Source organism: Prunus mume, linkage group LG5 (genome assembly GCF_029339155.1).
Source record: "Prunus mume cultivar Tortuosa linkage group LG5, ASM2933915v1, whole genome shotgun sequence".
Classification (NCBI taxonomy): Eukaryota; Viridiplantae; Streptophyta; class Magnoliopsida; order Rosales; family Rosaceae; genus Prunus; species Prunus mume.
Window position 1 is genome coordinate 25,474,907 of NC_142702.1, and position 15,011 is coordinate 25,489,917.

General features: G+C 38.7%; 3 protein-coding genes, 1 non-coding gene and 1 pseudogene across 4 annotated transcripts; 2 read left to right on the top strand and 3 right to left on the bottom strand.

The window, feature by feature from the left end:
* Positions 1–4,616: 4,616 nt before the first annotated feature.
* On the bottom strand, positions 4,617–5,392 carry LOC103332616 (hexose transporter). Its single transcript, XM_008235364.3, is given in 3 exon segments — positions 4,617–4,903; positions 4,906–4,939; positions 5,066–5,392. Coding segments are annotated over 3 exon segments (165 nt in total). The 5' UTR covers positions 5,144–5,392; the 3' UTR covers positions 4,617–4,850.
* On the top strand, positions 5,384–9,030 carry LOC103332617 (Pentatricopeptide repeat (PPR) superfamily protein). The gene is given in 3 exon segments (XM_089053026.1): positions 5,384–6,041; positions 6,043–8,534; positions 8,621–9,030. Coding segments are annotated over 2 exon segments (2,697 nt in total). The 5' UTR covers positions 5,384–5,387; the 3' UTR covers positions 8,086–8,534; positions 8,621–9,030.
* A 165-nt stretch (positions 9,031–9,195) lies between these two features.
* Positions 9,196–9,267, top strand: TRNAC-GCA (transfer RNA cysteine (anticodon GCA)). Its single transcript has one exon. It is a non-coding gene; the product is annotated as a tRNA-Cys (tRNA).
* A 237-nt stretch (positions 9,268–9,504) lies between these two features.
* On the bottom strand, positions 9,505–14,766 carry LOC103332618 (elongator complex protein 1). The gene is made up of 5 exons (XM_008235366.3): positions 14,505–14,766; positions 14,033–14,369; positions 10,697–13,731; positions 10,357–10,455; positions 9,505–10,267 (listed from the first exon to the last, which is right to left on the bottom strand). Exons 3-5 carry the CDS (start codon positions 12,067–12,069, stop codon positions 9,949–9,951), a joined length of 1,791 nt encoding a protein of 596 aa, XP_008233588.2. The 5' UTR covers positions 12,070–13,731; positions 14,033–14,369; positions 14,505–14,766; the 3' UTR covers positions 9,505–9,948.
* Positions 12,446–14,663, bottom strand: LOC148917428 (elongator complex protein 1 pseudogene; annotated as a pseudogene).
* Positions 14,767–15,011: the final 245 nt, after the last annotated feature.

A 15,011-nucleotide genomic window follows, 5' to 3' on the forward strand; every position in this document is an offset into this window, starting at 1 on the left:
CGTTTGGTTCATGGGAAAAGAGACTTAAGAATGGGAAATCAATTGCTTTCTCATGTTTGGTAAGTCTAGGTATGAGAAATCAGGCTCATGAGAAAGTAAGGGGGAAAGTGAAGCCATCCTCCCAACTTGAGTTTTGTTTTCCCCTCCTTATGAGAAAGTTTGGGAAAATGAGCTAACATTAAATACATATTTTTTATGACTATTTTATCCCCATTAACAATTCAGAATTACAATATATCATTAAATGCATTCTTTTTTTATTTGATTTAATATGGGTATAATTGAAAATTTATACAAACTTTATTTTCCATTCCTTTGTTTTCCATTCATACTCAAAACAAACATTGGAAATGAAATGAAGTGATATTTCCCGATTACTTTCCCAGCATTACCAAACGTAGGAAAGAAATCTTCCATTCCCATTCCTTAGGGAATGACATGAGAAATGATTTCCCCTCAAATTCATTCTATGAACCAAACGGGGCCTTATTAATAAGGGTTGTTTAATTATAGACATGGGCTTAGTCAAGTTAGCTAAAATCGATGTACACCACACTCTGCACACGAGTTCAAATCTCCCTCTCCGTAGTTGAAATTAGATTAAAGTACGTAGAACATCACTTGTATCCAAAAAAAAAAGGGTTGTTTAATTAGCTAAGCTTATTCGTTCCTAAAAAAAAGAAGAAATTAGCTCATCAGTTTGATTACTTGGTTCATAAGATGGTATGAATGATACTTAATTGCCTTTGACTTTCCTAGAAACCATAAACACCTTTACTTAATCCCTTGTCATCATCCCATCATCAATAACCTCACTATCAAAGCAGGAGATTATTAGTCTGATTTGGCTTAATTAATCCACATAAATGCCACGTTAAATACATATCTTCCTCGAGACATATGCTCTATGTGAATGTTTAACTTTATATTCAACTCTGCTAGCCGCACTGCACTGGTCCAATTATATAATATAATGCTTCAACAGTAACTTCTACCCACTCAGGTAAATACTTGCTTTCTGGAATGGTGATGATGAGGTGGGGTAGCTGAATAGTTGGTGCAATTGGATAAAGTTTTAGTCTAACTTTTCCTAACAAAGATACCGTGTCAAACATTTTAGTAAGACTCCTAATAAAACATCACTAAGACCTGCGCAGCTAGATTGGATCATATTCAACTTCCTTAGTTAGTGTGAACTTGATCTAATTTAGGGAGCAAAATAACAATATAAAAACTTGTATAGAAACGTGTCTATATTCGGTATGTAATATAAACCACATACAATTTAATGACATAACATAAGATGCTTATATTATCAGTTTCTGAATATCAACGATGTGATATTTATTGACGCTATGAACATCTACTTATACATATATGAGTAGATGCCTGTATCGCCAGAGTATAAATTTTACTTTTAACAAATTATACGGTTCATATTTACAGTTTATTAACATAAATTTGACAATAAGACATTACTCATGTACACGTATGCATGCGTGTATTGCATGTGGTCGGCATATTAATATAATATAATATAATATAATATAATTTGTCTTATAATCTGACCAGAAAAAATTGCTAATAAGGAAGTAAGTGATGACATATGTGGATTAATAGAAAATAATTAATTTATTATATAGTTGGCTAAGACTGCAAGTAATCGATGATGGGTTTTAAGCTTTGTATATATCAACTTCCCCAACTGACTCCTTCCACTGCATTATTAGTTTCTACATCGTTTTCCATTCGAAATTTCTATTTGAATTTGAACCAAAGTGTACTTCAAAGTCGGCATGTTCATTAATTTTATTCCAATAATTTGAATACAGAGAGAGAGAGAGAGAGAGAGATATTCTAAGCATAATAAATTTAAAGTCACATTCATATTTAGAAGACAAGGTCCTGGCTCTTGGTAGTGGCTCATACTCTCTGGTGTGGAAATTTGACTGAGATACTATTATATATTGACTTAATTAAGATACCGAATACAAGACTGGCATGGCCTTTTGTGTTACTCAAAAGTTGGCTTCACTGGCTGGCTCCTCCTCAAGTCTCCTTTGAACCACAAGTTAGCAACAATAAATACAAGAATTTAGTCAAGATTTGCATAATTTGTCCTGGCTCTGAGAATTTCAGCTCTTGAGATCATAATGTTTGTAATTCGTAGGCTAAAAGCAATTCTGACCTTAAATATGGAAGGTGAATGCTCACTACTACTAGAGTCGTAAAGTAATATACCAAATTCTCTGAAATCGTGTAAGTTATTAACATCTTATAACTTACTCATTTTAATCTTCATAAGATGAAAAATTCTTAAACTCATTTCTTTTGATGAGTTATCGAATTCAATCCTAGTCATGCAAAGAAAAATTATGCCATCATAACTTCATTTTTGTTTTATTAGTGGATCCCCCAAGGCTAGGGCCACACATATAACTTTTGGTCCAACTAGTAAAGAAATTAAGAATCAACACAGCATCCAGTTCCAGCATGTGTACAAAGTAAAGTAGGATTGGGAAATGATGGATGTACTTGTTGTAGCTAGGCAATTCCATATAGCTGGCTATACAAAAAATAATGGTAACAAATTAAGCAAAATCAGCTCAGGCCAAGGGGACAAAGAGGGGTTTATATAAGATAAGAGCAGCTTCCTATAACTTATGCATGATATATAATTACTGTTAATTGACTTAATTTAGTGACTATTAAAAAACCAACTTGATTAATTAATTAAGTTATTAGCTATGAGTATATATAACTTGTTGCACAAGTTTTTAAACATTCAGCTTGAACAGATCATCCACTGATTAATTTGGTGGCAAGCTATGGCTTAAGTTATATAATATAAGACAAAAGCATGGTTCAGAAGGCATAAACAATGTGTTATGTGCTCTCCACACGTCTTCTGTAATTTTATAATCTTTTGCTAGTGATTTCCCAGAAAGACTAGGGTTTGGATAATACTACTCTATGCTCTACTGGTCTTGTCAGCCAAAAGGTGGGGCTAATACATTATTGGACATTATTGCCGACTGTGACTTGGCATCCCCACAAGGACTTGAGGAACCAGAAAAACCAGTTCAAACTTCAAACTTCAAAGAGACTCAGGTAGTGTGAAAAGTGCCTTTTTGGGTAGCTGAGCAATTGGCGCAACTGCATTTTTGCATACTTGTATTTTGCTTTGACTCTGACTTCACCTAACAAGAATGAAATGAAATGAAGAACAAAACCCATATCGCAGTTTCTTGAACTGGTTTTTGCTTCCCTGGTCAAAAGCTCAAGTTGACTTGCCCATTGGCCCATCCTCATTAGTAGAACAGAACTTGAATTTGGCAAGCGTGCCTAATTTGAATTCAACAATCAAAATGGTACCAGAGACTAAGATCACATAATGATTAAGCAAGTGCTGACGGTAATGTGCTTGAGATGAAAAAAATAGGGTAAAATACTAAAAAATGAAGACCAAAAACTTGGTGACTTGGTGTGGGCTTCTAGATGCTCACGCTACCTCACTGTGTTTCTTCCAAGTTCCATGCAGACATTTCAATAGCTGTCCACATTGCAATTTCCTTGAAACTCATGTGACAAACAAGTAAGAAAGTTAGAGGCTTTACCTGGGTCTGGTCTGGGTGATAATTTTCAATATCACACGATACCATTAATTCATGTGTTAGAAATTTGTTGTTCCTGATCTACCAGGAAAATGTACAACCTTTACTTGAAGGGTCACCTAGAGTTGGTGATTTATAGTTGGTCTTATCTTACTCTTGAACCCTGCCCCAATACCTGCTCCTTCATCATCACACCTTGCCCTGCCCCATGCAGACAGTTCCAACCCCAAAACAGAGTGGCCCCAGGGGCAGGAGAATTTCCGATCAGTCTTTTAGTTCACACCAAACACTTCAACAATTTCCACAAAATAAAGAGTCTGAATTGTAAGCCAAGGAAATCAAGAAACAACATAACCAAAGCTGAGAAGTTCAGGATATACGACTTATAATAACACGTAATCATACAGCTTCACCTCCATGGAGCAAAGATTACAAAATAGTATGCCAAGCCAGCGATATAACTAACGGAGCAGGAGATCAACATGAATGACAGGAGTATGAGATCAACGCGAATACATTACCGAATTGATCTTTATATCTGAAGATCCAACATCCTCAGAAAACTCAAGCCAAATTTTTTACAGAATATAACACTTGACTAAGACATTAATCACATGTTGTATCATGTCTCATATACTCGGATAAAAATCTTAGGTGATGGACCAACTCCTTTAGGTCACAAGTTCAAACTTCAAAGTAACAGCGTTGCTGTCCAATCTATGTCAGAGCTTATGAATTTCTTTATCAAAATTCAAAATGGCGCTAACTGCTAAACCAAAATTCAAACTAGTGCTAAACTGCTAGCAACACTAGCAATAGTAATTAGCTGACTAGCAGAAAATGATGGGCACTAAAGTCTGTAGATAACATCAGTAAGATAAGAAGTCTACATTTGTTTGTGCTGGGCTTCACACAATGACATATAAATTGATCCACCAAAGTAGCACTTAAAATGACATGAGTTGAAACTTTAGCAACACAAACCAAACATACAAGCCACAGTAAATAGGATTTCCAGCTTTGCCTTTTATTTAATTATACACCACAATGGCACAATTGCTTTAGTTCTGAGTATATCCAGAAAACTTTCACAATTACTATCAGATTACTAAACTCCAGTTACACAATAGAACTCATAAACCAATCAGACAAACTATTTAAAACAAAAAAACTGGGAATTGTTTGTTTACATACAAATTTTGATGGGCTTTTAATAAAAAGTTTGTCTGCCTTAGCTTACTGATCGGCATCATTGGTGTTGGCTTTGCTGAGATTCCCAAACTTTTGCTGAACGAGTCTTGTCTTTTCACCCACATCATGTGCCCCTGAAATTCACAAAAGTTCCCAACTTTACTTCCACAGCCCAATTGATAAGTAGTAGGCTCTCACAAAATTTTTTAAATTAAAACAAAAAATGCAGTCTTTGGGTGTAGAAGGAGAATTTGAAGTACCTGGAGAGCAGCAGCCCAAGCAATGAGTACAGATGCGAACCAGAACTTCTTGTCGTTGAGGAGCTTCCTGGCTTCCATTTCCGAAAACCCTAACCCTAACTCCAGATTCAATCTGGGTCTGATTCAGAAAGGTGAAACCTTGAAGATGGTGATGTTGGGAGGTGATGGTTTTGGGCCTACTGAACCTGAATCAAATATGGGCCTCCAATAGAAACAATTACTTTGGGCCTTTTGATCTTTTGTGGTCTTCAGGCGCAAAAGACTCTCACTTACATGTCACCTGAAGAGCAAAGCTGTTCCAAACTTCCACCCGTTTCGTACTATGATCGTGAAACATGGACTGCGTAGACCGTACCATGCATTCGCATCAGCAGCAGCTTCTGAAATTCCTTCTTTGCCCTCCACCACCACCAACAATTACCCGCGGTACCTGAACCTCCTATCTTCATGCAGAGACTTGAAGTCTCTGCTTCAAATCCATGCCCACCTGATCGTCTCAGGTCTACAACAAGACAATTCCACACTGACCCATCTCATAAATTCCTACTCTTTGTTTAAAAAAAGTGGTTTGTCGAGCTTGGTTTTCGATTCTGCTCAAAACCCAAGTGTAATATTGTGGAACTCCATGATCAGAGCTTATACAAGAGCAAACAAGTACAAAGAAGCTCGAAAAATGTACCATTCTATGTTAGAACAAGGTGTAGAGCCAGACAAGTATACCTTCAACTTTGTTTTGAAAGCTTGTACTGCTGCTTTGGATTTTGAAGAGGGTGTCTTGGTACACCGTGAAGTGGCTCGGAAGCAGCTTGACTCTGATGTATTTATAGGGACCAGTCTTATTGACATGTACTGTAAAATGGGCGAGTTAACATGTGCAACAGAGGTGTTTGATATATTACCTAAGAAAGATGTTGTGGTTTGCAATGCTATGATTGCGGGTTTATCACAAAGTGAAGATCCTTATGAGGCATTGGAATTTTTTCCGGGGGATACAATTATGGGGGCTGGAGCCGAACTTAGTGAGCTTGTTGAATTTGGTTCCAGCAGTGTCCAGATTAGCTGATATTGATTCTTGTATGTGTATTCATGGTTATGTGTTCAGGAGGGGCTTTAGTTCAGTGTTTTCAAATGGGTTGATTGATATGTACTCCAAGTGTGGAGATGTAGATGCTGCTCGCCAGGTTTTTGACCTGATGCAGGACCGGGATGATGTTTCGTGGGGGACAATGATGGCAGGGTATGCAAGTAATGGGTTGTTTGTTGAGGTTTTGGAGTTATTTGATTGGATGAAAGGAGATAACACTAAGATGAATAAGGTTACCATCATAAGTACTCTTTTGGCTGCTACTGAGATGAGAGATTCAGAGAAAGGGAAGGAGATACATTTTTGTGCTTCACAACAAGAACTTGATTCTGATGTTTCAGTTGCTACTTCTATACTGACCATGTATGCAAAATGTGGAGACATAGAGAAGGCAAAACAAATTTTTGAAGGACTTAGGAAAAGAGATTTAGTTTCTTGGTCTGCACTTATATCTGCATGCGTCCAATCTGGTTATCCTGAAGTGGCATTGTCTCTCTTTCGAGATAAGCAAAATGAAATTCTCAAACCAAGTGGAATAACGTTGATAAGTGTCCTATCCGCATGTTCAGAATTATCATATCTGAAATTAGGCAAGAGCATACATTGCTATGCGGTTAAGGGCAATATTGCTTCTGATATTTCTTTAGGAACAGCCCTAGTATCCATGTATGCTAAATGTGGATTCTTCACTTATGCACTAATTCTATTCAATAGAATGCCATGTAAAGATGTTGTAACATGGAATGCTTTGATAAATGCATATACCCAGATTGGTGACGCCTTCCATGCGATAGATATGTTTCATGAACTATGGTCGTCTGGAATAAAGCCTGATGCAGGAAGCATGGTGGGTTTCATGTCAGCTTGTAGCATATTAAATGACCTAGATCAAGGTACTTGTATTCATGGGCAAATTATAAAGCATGGATTTGAACATGATGTTCCGGTGAAAAATGCTCTTATTGGCATGTATTGCAAATGTGGTAACATATCCTCAGCTGAACTTCTGTTTAACAGAACCAAATTTATGAAATATGTGGTATCTTGGAATGTAATAATTGCAGGATACATGCAGGGTGGATATGCCAGGGAAGCTATATGTTCTTTTCATCAGATGAAATTAGAGAACTTTCAACCTAATATAGTCACATTTGTTAGCGTACTTCCTGCAGTGGCATATCTGGCAGCCTTAAGAGAGGGCATGGCTTTTCATGCCTGCATTATCCAAACCGGGTTTCTATCTAATACACTTGTGGGAAATAGTCTTATTGATATGTATAGTAAATGTGGACAGCTCAATTATTCAGAGAAATGCTTTAATGAGATGGAACACAAGGACAAAGTTTCGTGGAATGCAATGCTTGCAGCATATGCGGTGCATGGGCAAGGAGTTGACGCTGTTTCACTTTTCTCATTGATGGAAGAGAGTTTGGTCCAAGTTGATTCTGTGTCATTCATCAGTGTTTTGTCTGCTTGCAGGCATGCAGGTCTGGTAAAAGAAGGAAAGAAAATTTTTCAGGCCATGCATGAAAAGCACCATCTTGAACCAGAGTTGGAACATTATGCTTGCATGGTAGATCTTTTAAGTCGTGCTGGTATATTTGATGAAACTTTAAATTTGATTAATACAATGCCAGTGGTACCTGATGCCGGAGTCTGGGGAGCCTTATTAGGTGCATGTAGGATGTATTCTAATGTGAAGTTAGGAGAAGTTGCATTGAGTCATCTTGTTAAGCTTGAGCCTAGGAATGCTGCCAATTACATAGTCCTATCAAATATACACGCTCATTCTGCTAGATGGGGTGATTCTGGCAAGACAAGATCAATGATGAGTGGCTCAGGGGTGAAGAAAACTCCAGGATGTAGTTGGTTAGAGGTCCAGAACATGGTCCATCCATTTGAGGTAGGTGACTACAATTACCATGCCCCAACTTGAGAGCAGAGAACGTGCATTTTCTGTGGAATAATTCACTTGAAAAGAATCTGGGACCACCATTCAGGTAGTTAAAACTCTCTGTGCCTATGTGCATTGCCATGCTGCAAATTGTAGAGATGAGAGAAGCCATAAAAATATTGTGAGGGATGCTATGTACTTCCATTATTTGGAGCTGCGCTGGTATCTGCTTGGGCAAATATTAATACTCTCATCACACAATTTACATCATCTTGTGCCAGTGGCAAGGAAGCACTGATATTTTCCATTTGCAACCGTAAGGGGCCAAACAAAATGAAAATTGGTTTCTTAGCTGGTATGTCAATCAATGCATCCGGCATCACATCTTCAACTAACAAGGTTCGTTCTCTAAGCTGCGCAAGTTTGCTCCATGCTACCTGCAGTGAAGCTTCGGATTGTATGGAAAGAACCAGATTGAACTGAGAACTAAAGTAATCACTTGCTCTCTAACTTCTTGATAATTTTATTTCCTCTGCTTTTGTTCTTTTAATTTATTTTCTCGAATTGCTGGTTTTAGGCTCTGTTACGAGATTGAGAGCTGTATCTATGGTTTTCATTTTCTGTGGGCAGATTGGACAAGTTTTGTCCAAGGATGAGATGACTCAAAGCTTTGCTGCTGAAGTTGTATTCATTGCTCTAATGAACATCACCTGCAGTGGCAATATTGGCAGGACGCTTGGACCAAGGACATGGAACAATGGAGCTTTCATTGAGATTAAAATGACAAACAGCTTGCTGGGGAGACCTGGAAAAATGAAGCCTTGGATTGTTAGAGCTTTGAGAATTAGAAGTTAATTCTACTAGGTGGTGAATCAGAGCGTGTGTGATGTGACTAATGGAAACCCAACATTTCATGCTATATGCCATCAATAATATATGGTTGCCTCATTTTTATTAAGGGGAAACAAATTGGAAATAAAGAACAAACAAGGACTTTAGTGGATGAAATTTTAATCGTCCATTGACTGCAATCACAGGATGGACTTTCCTTTCAATTTTCTTAGGTTCTGCGCGGACGTGGAAGTCCAAATGTGGGTAGCGCCACGTTGAAAACATATATTAAAATAAAATTTCAGTTATATTAACAACTAAGGGTCCATAGCTCAGTGGTAGAGCATTTGACTGCAGATCAAGAGGTCACCGGTTCGAACCCGGTTGGGCCCTTCCTAAGTTAACCTCTTTGTTTTTGTTTTTTTTTTTCATGTTTTATGAGAATATATTTGTACTTTGCCCAACACTCTAAACAGAAAACCCATAAATATTCGTAATTGCATTTTTTAAAATTTTATAAAACAATCGTGAATATTACATTCAGTTAGTAACATGTTTACTTTTCCAATCACTTTCCAAGCATATATATACATATCTTCACGATTGGAAGGCAATACAAAAACTCATGAATTCCTCACAAGAAATATAATTTTATAAAATCCCAAGACCTAAATTGTAATGGTATTAGTTTATTACAGTGAGTAAAAGATAATCAAGTAGCTGATACAAGATTCAATACATAAAAAGGAAAAAAGAAATGTTGAATCAGTCGTTGCTTTGATGGAATTGTCTTCTCTTTATTTCTTCCTCCTATACCCTTCGTCAGCAACCAGAGTCCAGCACGTGCAAAACTACACACAACAAGCAGATTACAGTTTTCTGTGTGTTGTCTGGGACTGAAACATTCCCATTCCAAGGGATTCACAAGCTACCATCTAAGAAATGTCAGAAGTGCCTAGCTTTAAAGAATGGTCCTTTTTTGCGTGCTCGCATGCACATTTCATCCACATAATGAGCATGACCAAGCTGTGTCTCGAAAGATTTTTGTACATAGAGAGTTACCGAACTCGCTTGTTAAGGGGAAACAAATACGTTACACCTCCAAAAGAACGCCTCAGAGTTCTTCTGCACTTCACTTCTAATAATTTGTGCGTAATGATCCAAAGTCTCTGTATGCTCATCTATGCTATCACCGGATATTGTATCTTCCGTTAGTCTGACCGCTGCCATGTGAGACAGTTGCAAGTTTTCCCCAGCCCTTTGCAGCTTCCTTGCGGTTTCAACCTCGCCAAGCATCACAAGCGAATGTAATAAAGATTTTAGCTCGTACATCGCTCCAGTCGTTAGAGACATGCCCTTCAAGTGGTCTGCCAGAGCCAATTCCTCGCCAGGACTAAAAGGTGAAGTGGTTAATTTATTTGGGATTAGTTAGTGACCAGGAAGGAACAGTAGCAAAATAATCCTGTATAACAACAAAAGTACCTGCCAGCACGGATTTTTCCTCTTTTTCTCTGACGCCTGGCATCTCTTGCCTTGCTTGCTGCACTTGATCTGGTGGAAGTGACAGAGCTGTCCCTGGTCCTGTTCATAAGATTAAGAAAAAGAAAATAGGTTATCCAAAGAAACATATAACAAACTGCAAGGCCAAAGACCATCAAGCACACAAATATGCACAGAAGTGATGATCAACATACTACGACTCTTTGATGGAGACCATTAGCTACGCACAACTATTAAAAAATAAAAAAATAAAAAAAATAAAAAACAAGTTGCACAACAAACCATAGAGCGCTATATGACAATAAAAATGTAAAATACATACCCAGTGGTGTAAGCACTCATTCCACTGAAATTACTGCTAGCCTCTGAAGCAGTATCATCATCAAGATCGTTCATTGACCGTTCCTCTGACTGGAGTTTTGCAGCAAGAAGTAACCTTCTTTGTCGTAAAGCCAAGTAGCGAGCCAAGTACTTCCCTACTTTCTCCACACCTTCCTCATATTCACCGACAAGCAAGCTTGCACATTCCAAGGATGCATTCTTCACATCAGAGATCAAATCCTGTCTATTGTGCATTAAAGCGACTCTCAAGGCCTCCTCCCAGTCCCTCGCACTAATCAACAAATTCATCCCGTTGTTAACATCGCCACAATACTCCAGCGCAATTTTGGCTGCTTCACTTGGTTTACCAAGAGCTTGAAGTTCTTCACAAAGCTCATGAGCCAGTTGCGTTATCTCATCTTCACCCAGTTTTAGAAGCCCAGCAACTGTTAGCACCTTACTCCAATTACCACAAGCACGGTATGACTTCAAAGCCTTCTCCAAACTGGAACAGCACAAATAAGTTGCAGCAGCATCCTCAAAGCATTTTTCATCACTAAGATGATCTCCCCAGGCCTCAAGGACTTGCCTCTTCTTGGCAGGATCAGCAATCAGTTGAAGTCCCAAGGGGAAAAGTTGAGGATTTTTCTTCATCAGGTTCATAGAATCTGCATAACAAGTGTCTCCTGCAGAAACAACGTGCTTGAGAGCTTTCTCAAACCTGTGCAGCTTTAGGTCAATGTTATAGCGCATTAAAGTAACTGGCATGCATTCCAATTCTTGGAGAAAAGGAAGAAATTCTTTAGGGTCCCGCTGAGAGTTCAAAGCCACCATAGCTGCAAGGTTCAAATCATAAAGGCCTAAAGCAGCCTCATAAACAGATTCAGAATCAGATAACCATAGAAGATGCTTCAAAGCCTCTTCGGCAGAGGGATAAGACATTCTTTTCTGGTCATTGGAACCTGACAATTCCATTTCACGGATATCTTTTATTCTCTCCAAAGCTTCATCAAGTGCAGGGGGTTCACTTTGAGCTAGAGTGGTTAAAATGCAAAGCTCCCTTGCAGGAACTTCTGGTAATTGTTCCTCAAGAGCCCTCCTTATGGCCAGAAGCACAGAAGATATCTTGTTATTAGAATCAAAACCCTTGGAGTCTTGAGATTGCACATCTTTAGCTTCTTTTGGGAAAGGTAGAGAGATAAAACTTTTATATAGTGTCTCTGTAATGTTTTCATTCTTTATGGCACAAACAAACTCAGTTATGTAGTTCAAATTATTAACCTGCTTGACAAATTCTGAAGCTGATTGGAGAAACATTTGCAAACCACAATAGTCAACAATGACATTGAAATCTATTCTATGACGCCTCACCATGAGAAGTGCATCTCTAAAACGCCTCTGGACCAATGCATTGCAAATAGAGGCCAGGACCAATTTTCTTGGATAAATGCATTCTAGATTTCCCCGAGTTGTTTGCAAAATAACAGCAGCTTCATCTCCATGCAGGACACCGATAATTTTAGCACCTCTTTCCCATATGGTTATGAAGTTTCTATTATCTTCTCGTTTCTTGCTACCAGCTTGTATGGGGTTCTCGAATTTTATTTCCACCTCTCTGTGCAATATATCTGTTATGTCAGCAATAAAAAGACAATCCTGCTTAGTTGCCAAAATTAAATGTGTGGTCACTTGGTCATCCAAATTTGAGTAAAACGAGAAACTGCTGCAGTTGTTGCATATTATCTTCCCACTAACATGCAACCTTACAACTGTCCTCAAGTCCAAAAAGTAAAGGTTCCAACGACCCACTGTTTCCAACTAGAACCACACTCATAGAAGGGCAAGTTGATGAGAAACTCCAATTGTGTTTTGGAACCCCTCTGGTGATGCCCAACTTTGGAACATACTCGGAAACCTTTCCACCATCAAATTGAACAAATGCTGAACCTTTCCGAGCAGGATTAGGAGCAATTGCAATAATCATCTCTTCTAGAGAGTATTGGCTGGAAACTTTGGCATGCCAGCCTGAGCATGTCACTGAACCTGGGACATGATCCTCGGAGCATATAAGCTCAATTTCCTGCAAATAAAAACCAGCGCCATCCTCACTTGATGAAATTTGAGATACGTAATTACTATGACTGAATCCATAGTGAGAAACAGCAAGAATTTTATGTGGGTCCAACCATATCAGATGCAATAAAGAACCAAATGGTGATTCAGAAATGGATGCTTCAACAGAAAATTCTTTGCCTTCTAGTTCTTCCCAAGAATCAGTGGCTGGAAGCTCTACGACACATAAACAACCATCTGACAGAGAAGCAGCAAAACAGTTCTTAGAATTCTTGGAATAGTAAGCCAAGTCCCGTACAGCACTTGGGAATTTAAGGCTGAAAATGTACATGGGAGGTGGCATTAGGTACAAAGAAAGGGGGGTTACAAGTATCTTGGAGTCATCAATTACTAGTGCGGTTGAGTCATCCATCACAGCTGAATTCCATATGAAGTCGTACGATGTAATCTGGCCTCCGAGAGTCCAACATAATAACTGCAATGGCTTTGTTGGATTCCAAACAAACCTCACTCTATCCTGTCTTGGGTATCTAACTTCAGATTTTAAGTACCAGTGGTTGTTACTGAAATACCATACCTTGACACAGTCGTAATTTTCACATCTGACAGTGGCAGCAAGAAGATCTGAACTGCAATTCCACTTGAGAAATTCTATGGTTGCATTTGTTTCCTCATTAATGCTAAACAAGCTCCTTTCTAACCCATTCCTCTCAAAGAAAACAATTGAGGGACACTCATTTTCTGATTTCCTATCATACACGGCTGCAATTTTTGCTCCACTGGGCATCCAGTCAACAACTGATCCCATTGACTTTGATTCTGAAACAGCATGTAATACTCCCGAATGTCGCTCCCAAATTTTAAGCCTCTTATGCAAGGATGTCGAATCCAGCACCTCACTTAGTGTGACAAAGTATTTCCCATCACCTCGCCAGGAAATGGGGCTTTCAAATTGTGTTTCACCTGGAACCATAAGTACAGTCACTAAATTTTCCAAATTAACCAAACTCATGTCATAGAAAAATGAGGAAATTACAACCACCATATGTGTTATATAATAAGTGGACACCAAAAGAAACCGCGCAATGCTTCCAATTAAGGAGGTCATGTAGGCCAAATACAAAATGAAAAGTGAGTCCTAAACACTGTTTCCTAATATTATCTTGAACCACACATTGCTATTTCCACAGCAAACAGCAAACACTATGTGTTAAAGCAAAACCGAAATTCTGAAAATCCATGAATAATGGAAAGAGGTCCTTACATACGTGGTTGACATCTTCTGGAAGATCCTCAAGTGCGGTCTCGTACAACAAATCCCAATCCTGAGTCATTACCAGTATCTGCCCAGAACCAGTAGTTATGGCAAGAAGGTCTCCATCTGGACTAGGCGCAATGCACTTGACACCGCCATCCACTCCACCGACGATTTGGGTGTCATTATCATCCACAGAATGCAGCAGCAGAAGCCCATTACTTGTACCCACCAAGAGCGCTTCTTTCTCCATGAGGTAACCAAAGGAAGTGATGAAGTCCTCAGGATCCAATTCAATTTGATGAACTTGTGCGGATATTGAGGTTCTGCTCCATGCTCTTTCGTGCTATACCACATTCATCATCAAATTAGGGTTACCAATAGAATAAGGAAATTAAACAAGCATCTATACATACATACATACATATATATATATATATATATTATATGCATAGGCGTAGGCGTAAGGGTAGGAGGTAACCTGGATAAAAGAAAGGTGAGTGGCGTAAATGTTATTGGAGGAAGAAGCGAAGAACAAGCGATTCTGCTCGATATCGAAGGCGGAGAAGAGTATAAGCTCCTCTTTCGACTGTAACTGGAGATTCAACGAGACCTCCGAATACAGCTTCAGGTTATTCATTTTCACAAATCGATGCAACTCGCCAGAGAGAGAGAGTTGTGCCCTAGCGACTGGCTAAAGGTAGCACTACTGAGGGTTTTGAGGGTTTAAGCAAAATTCTTTCGAAGAGAAAAGACGTGGGCGACTATAAAGACAAAAACGACATGTCGTCTCTGATATCTTTTTTGTTCTGGACTAATTAAATCCGACCCGATTGCAAGGGAAGGGATGAACTCATTGCCTTGGCCAACTGACCTAAACTACGCTCTCACGGTCGCACACTCTGCCCGCACGTATTAGTAGAACAAGTGGCGTATGCTTAAATTAAAGGTGGGAAATGTCATTAGAGTTCTAGTTAAGTTTTTTATA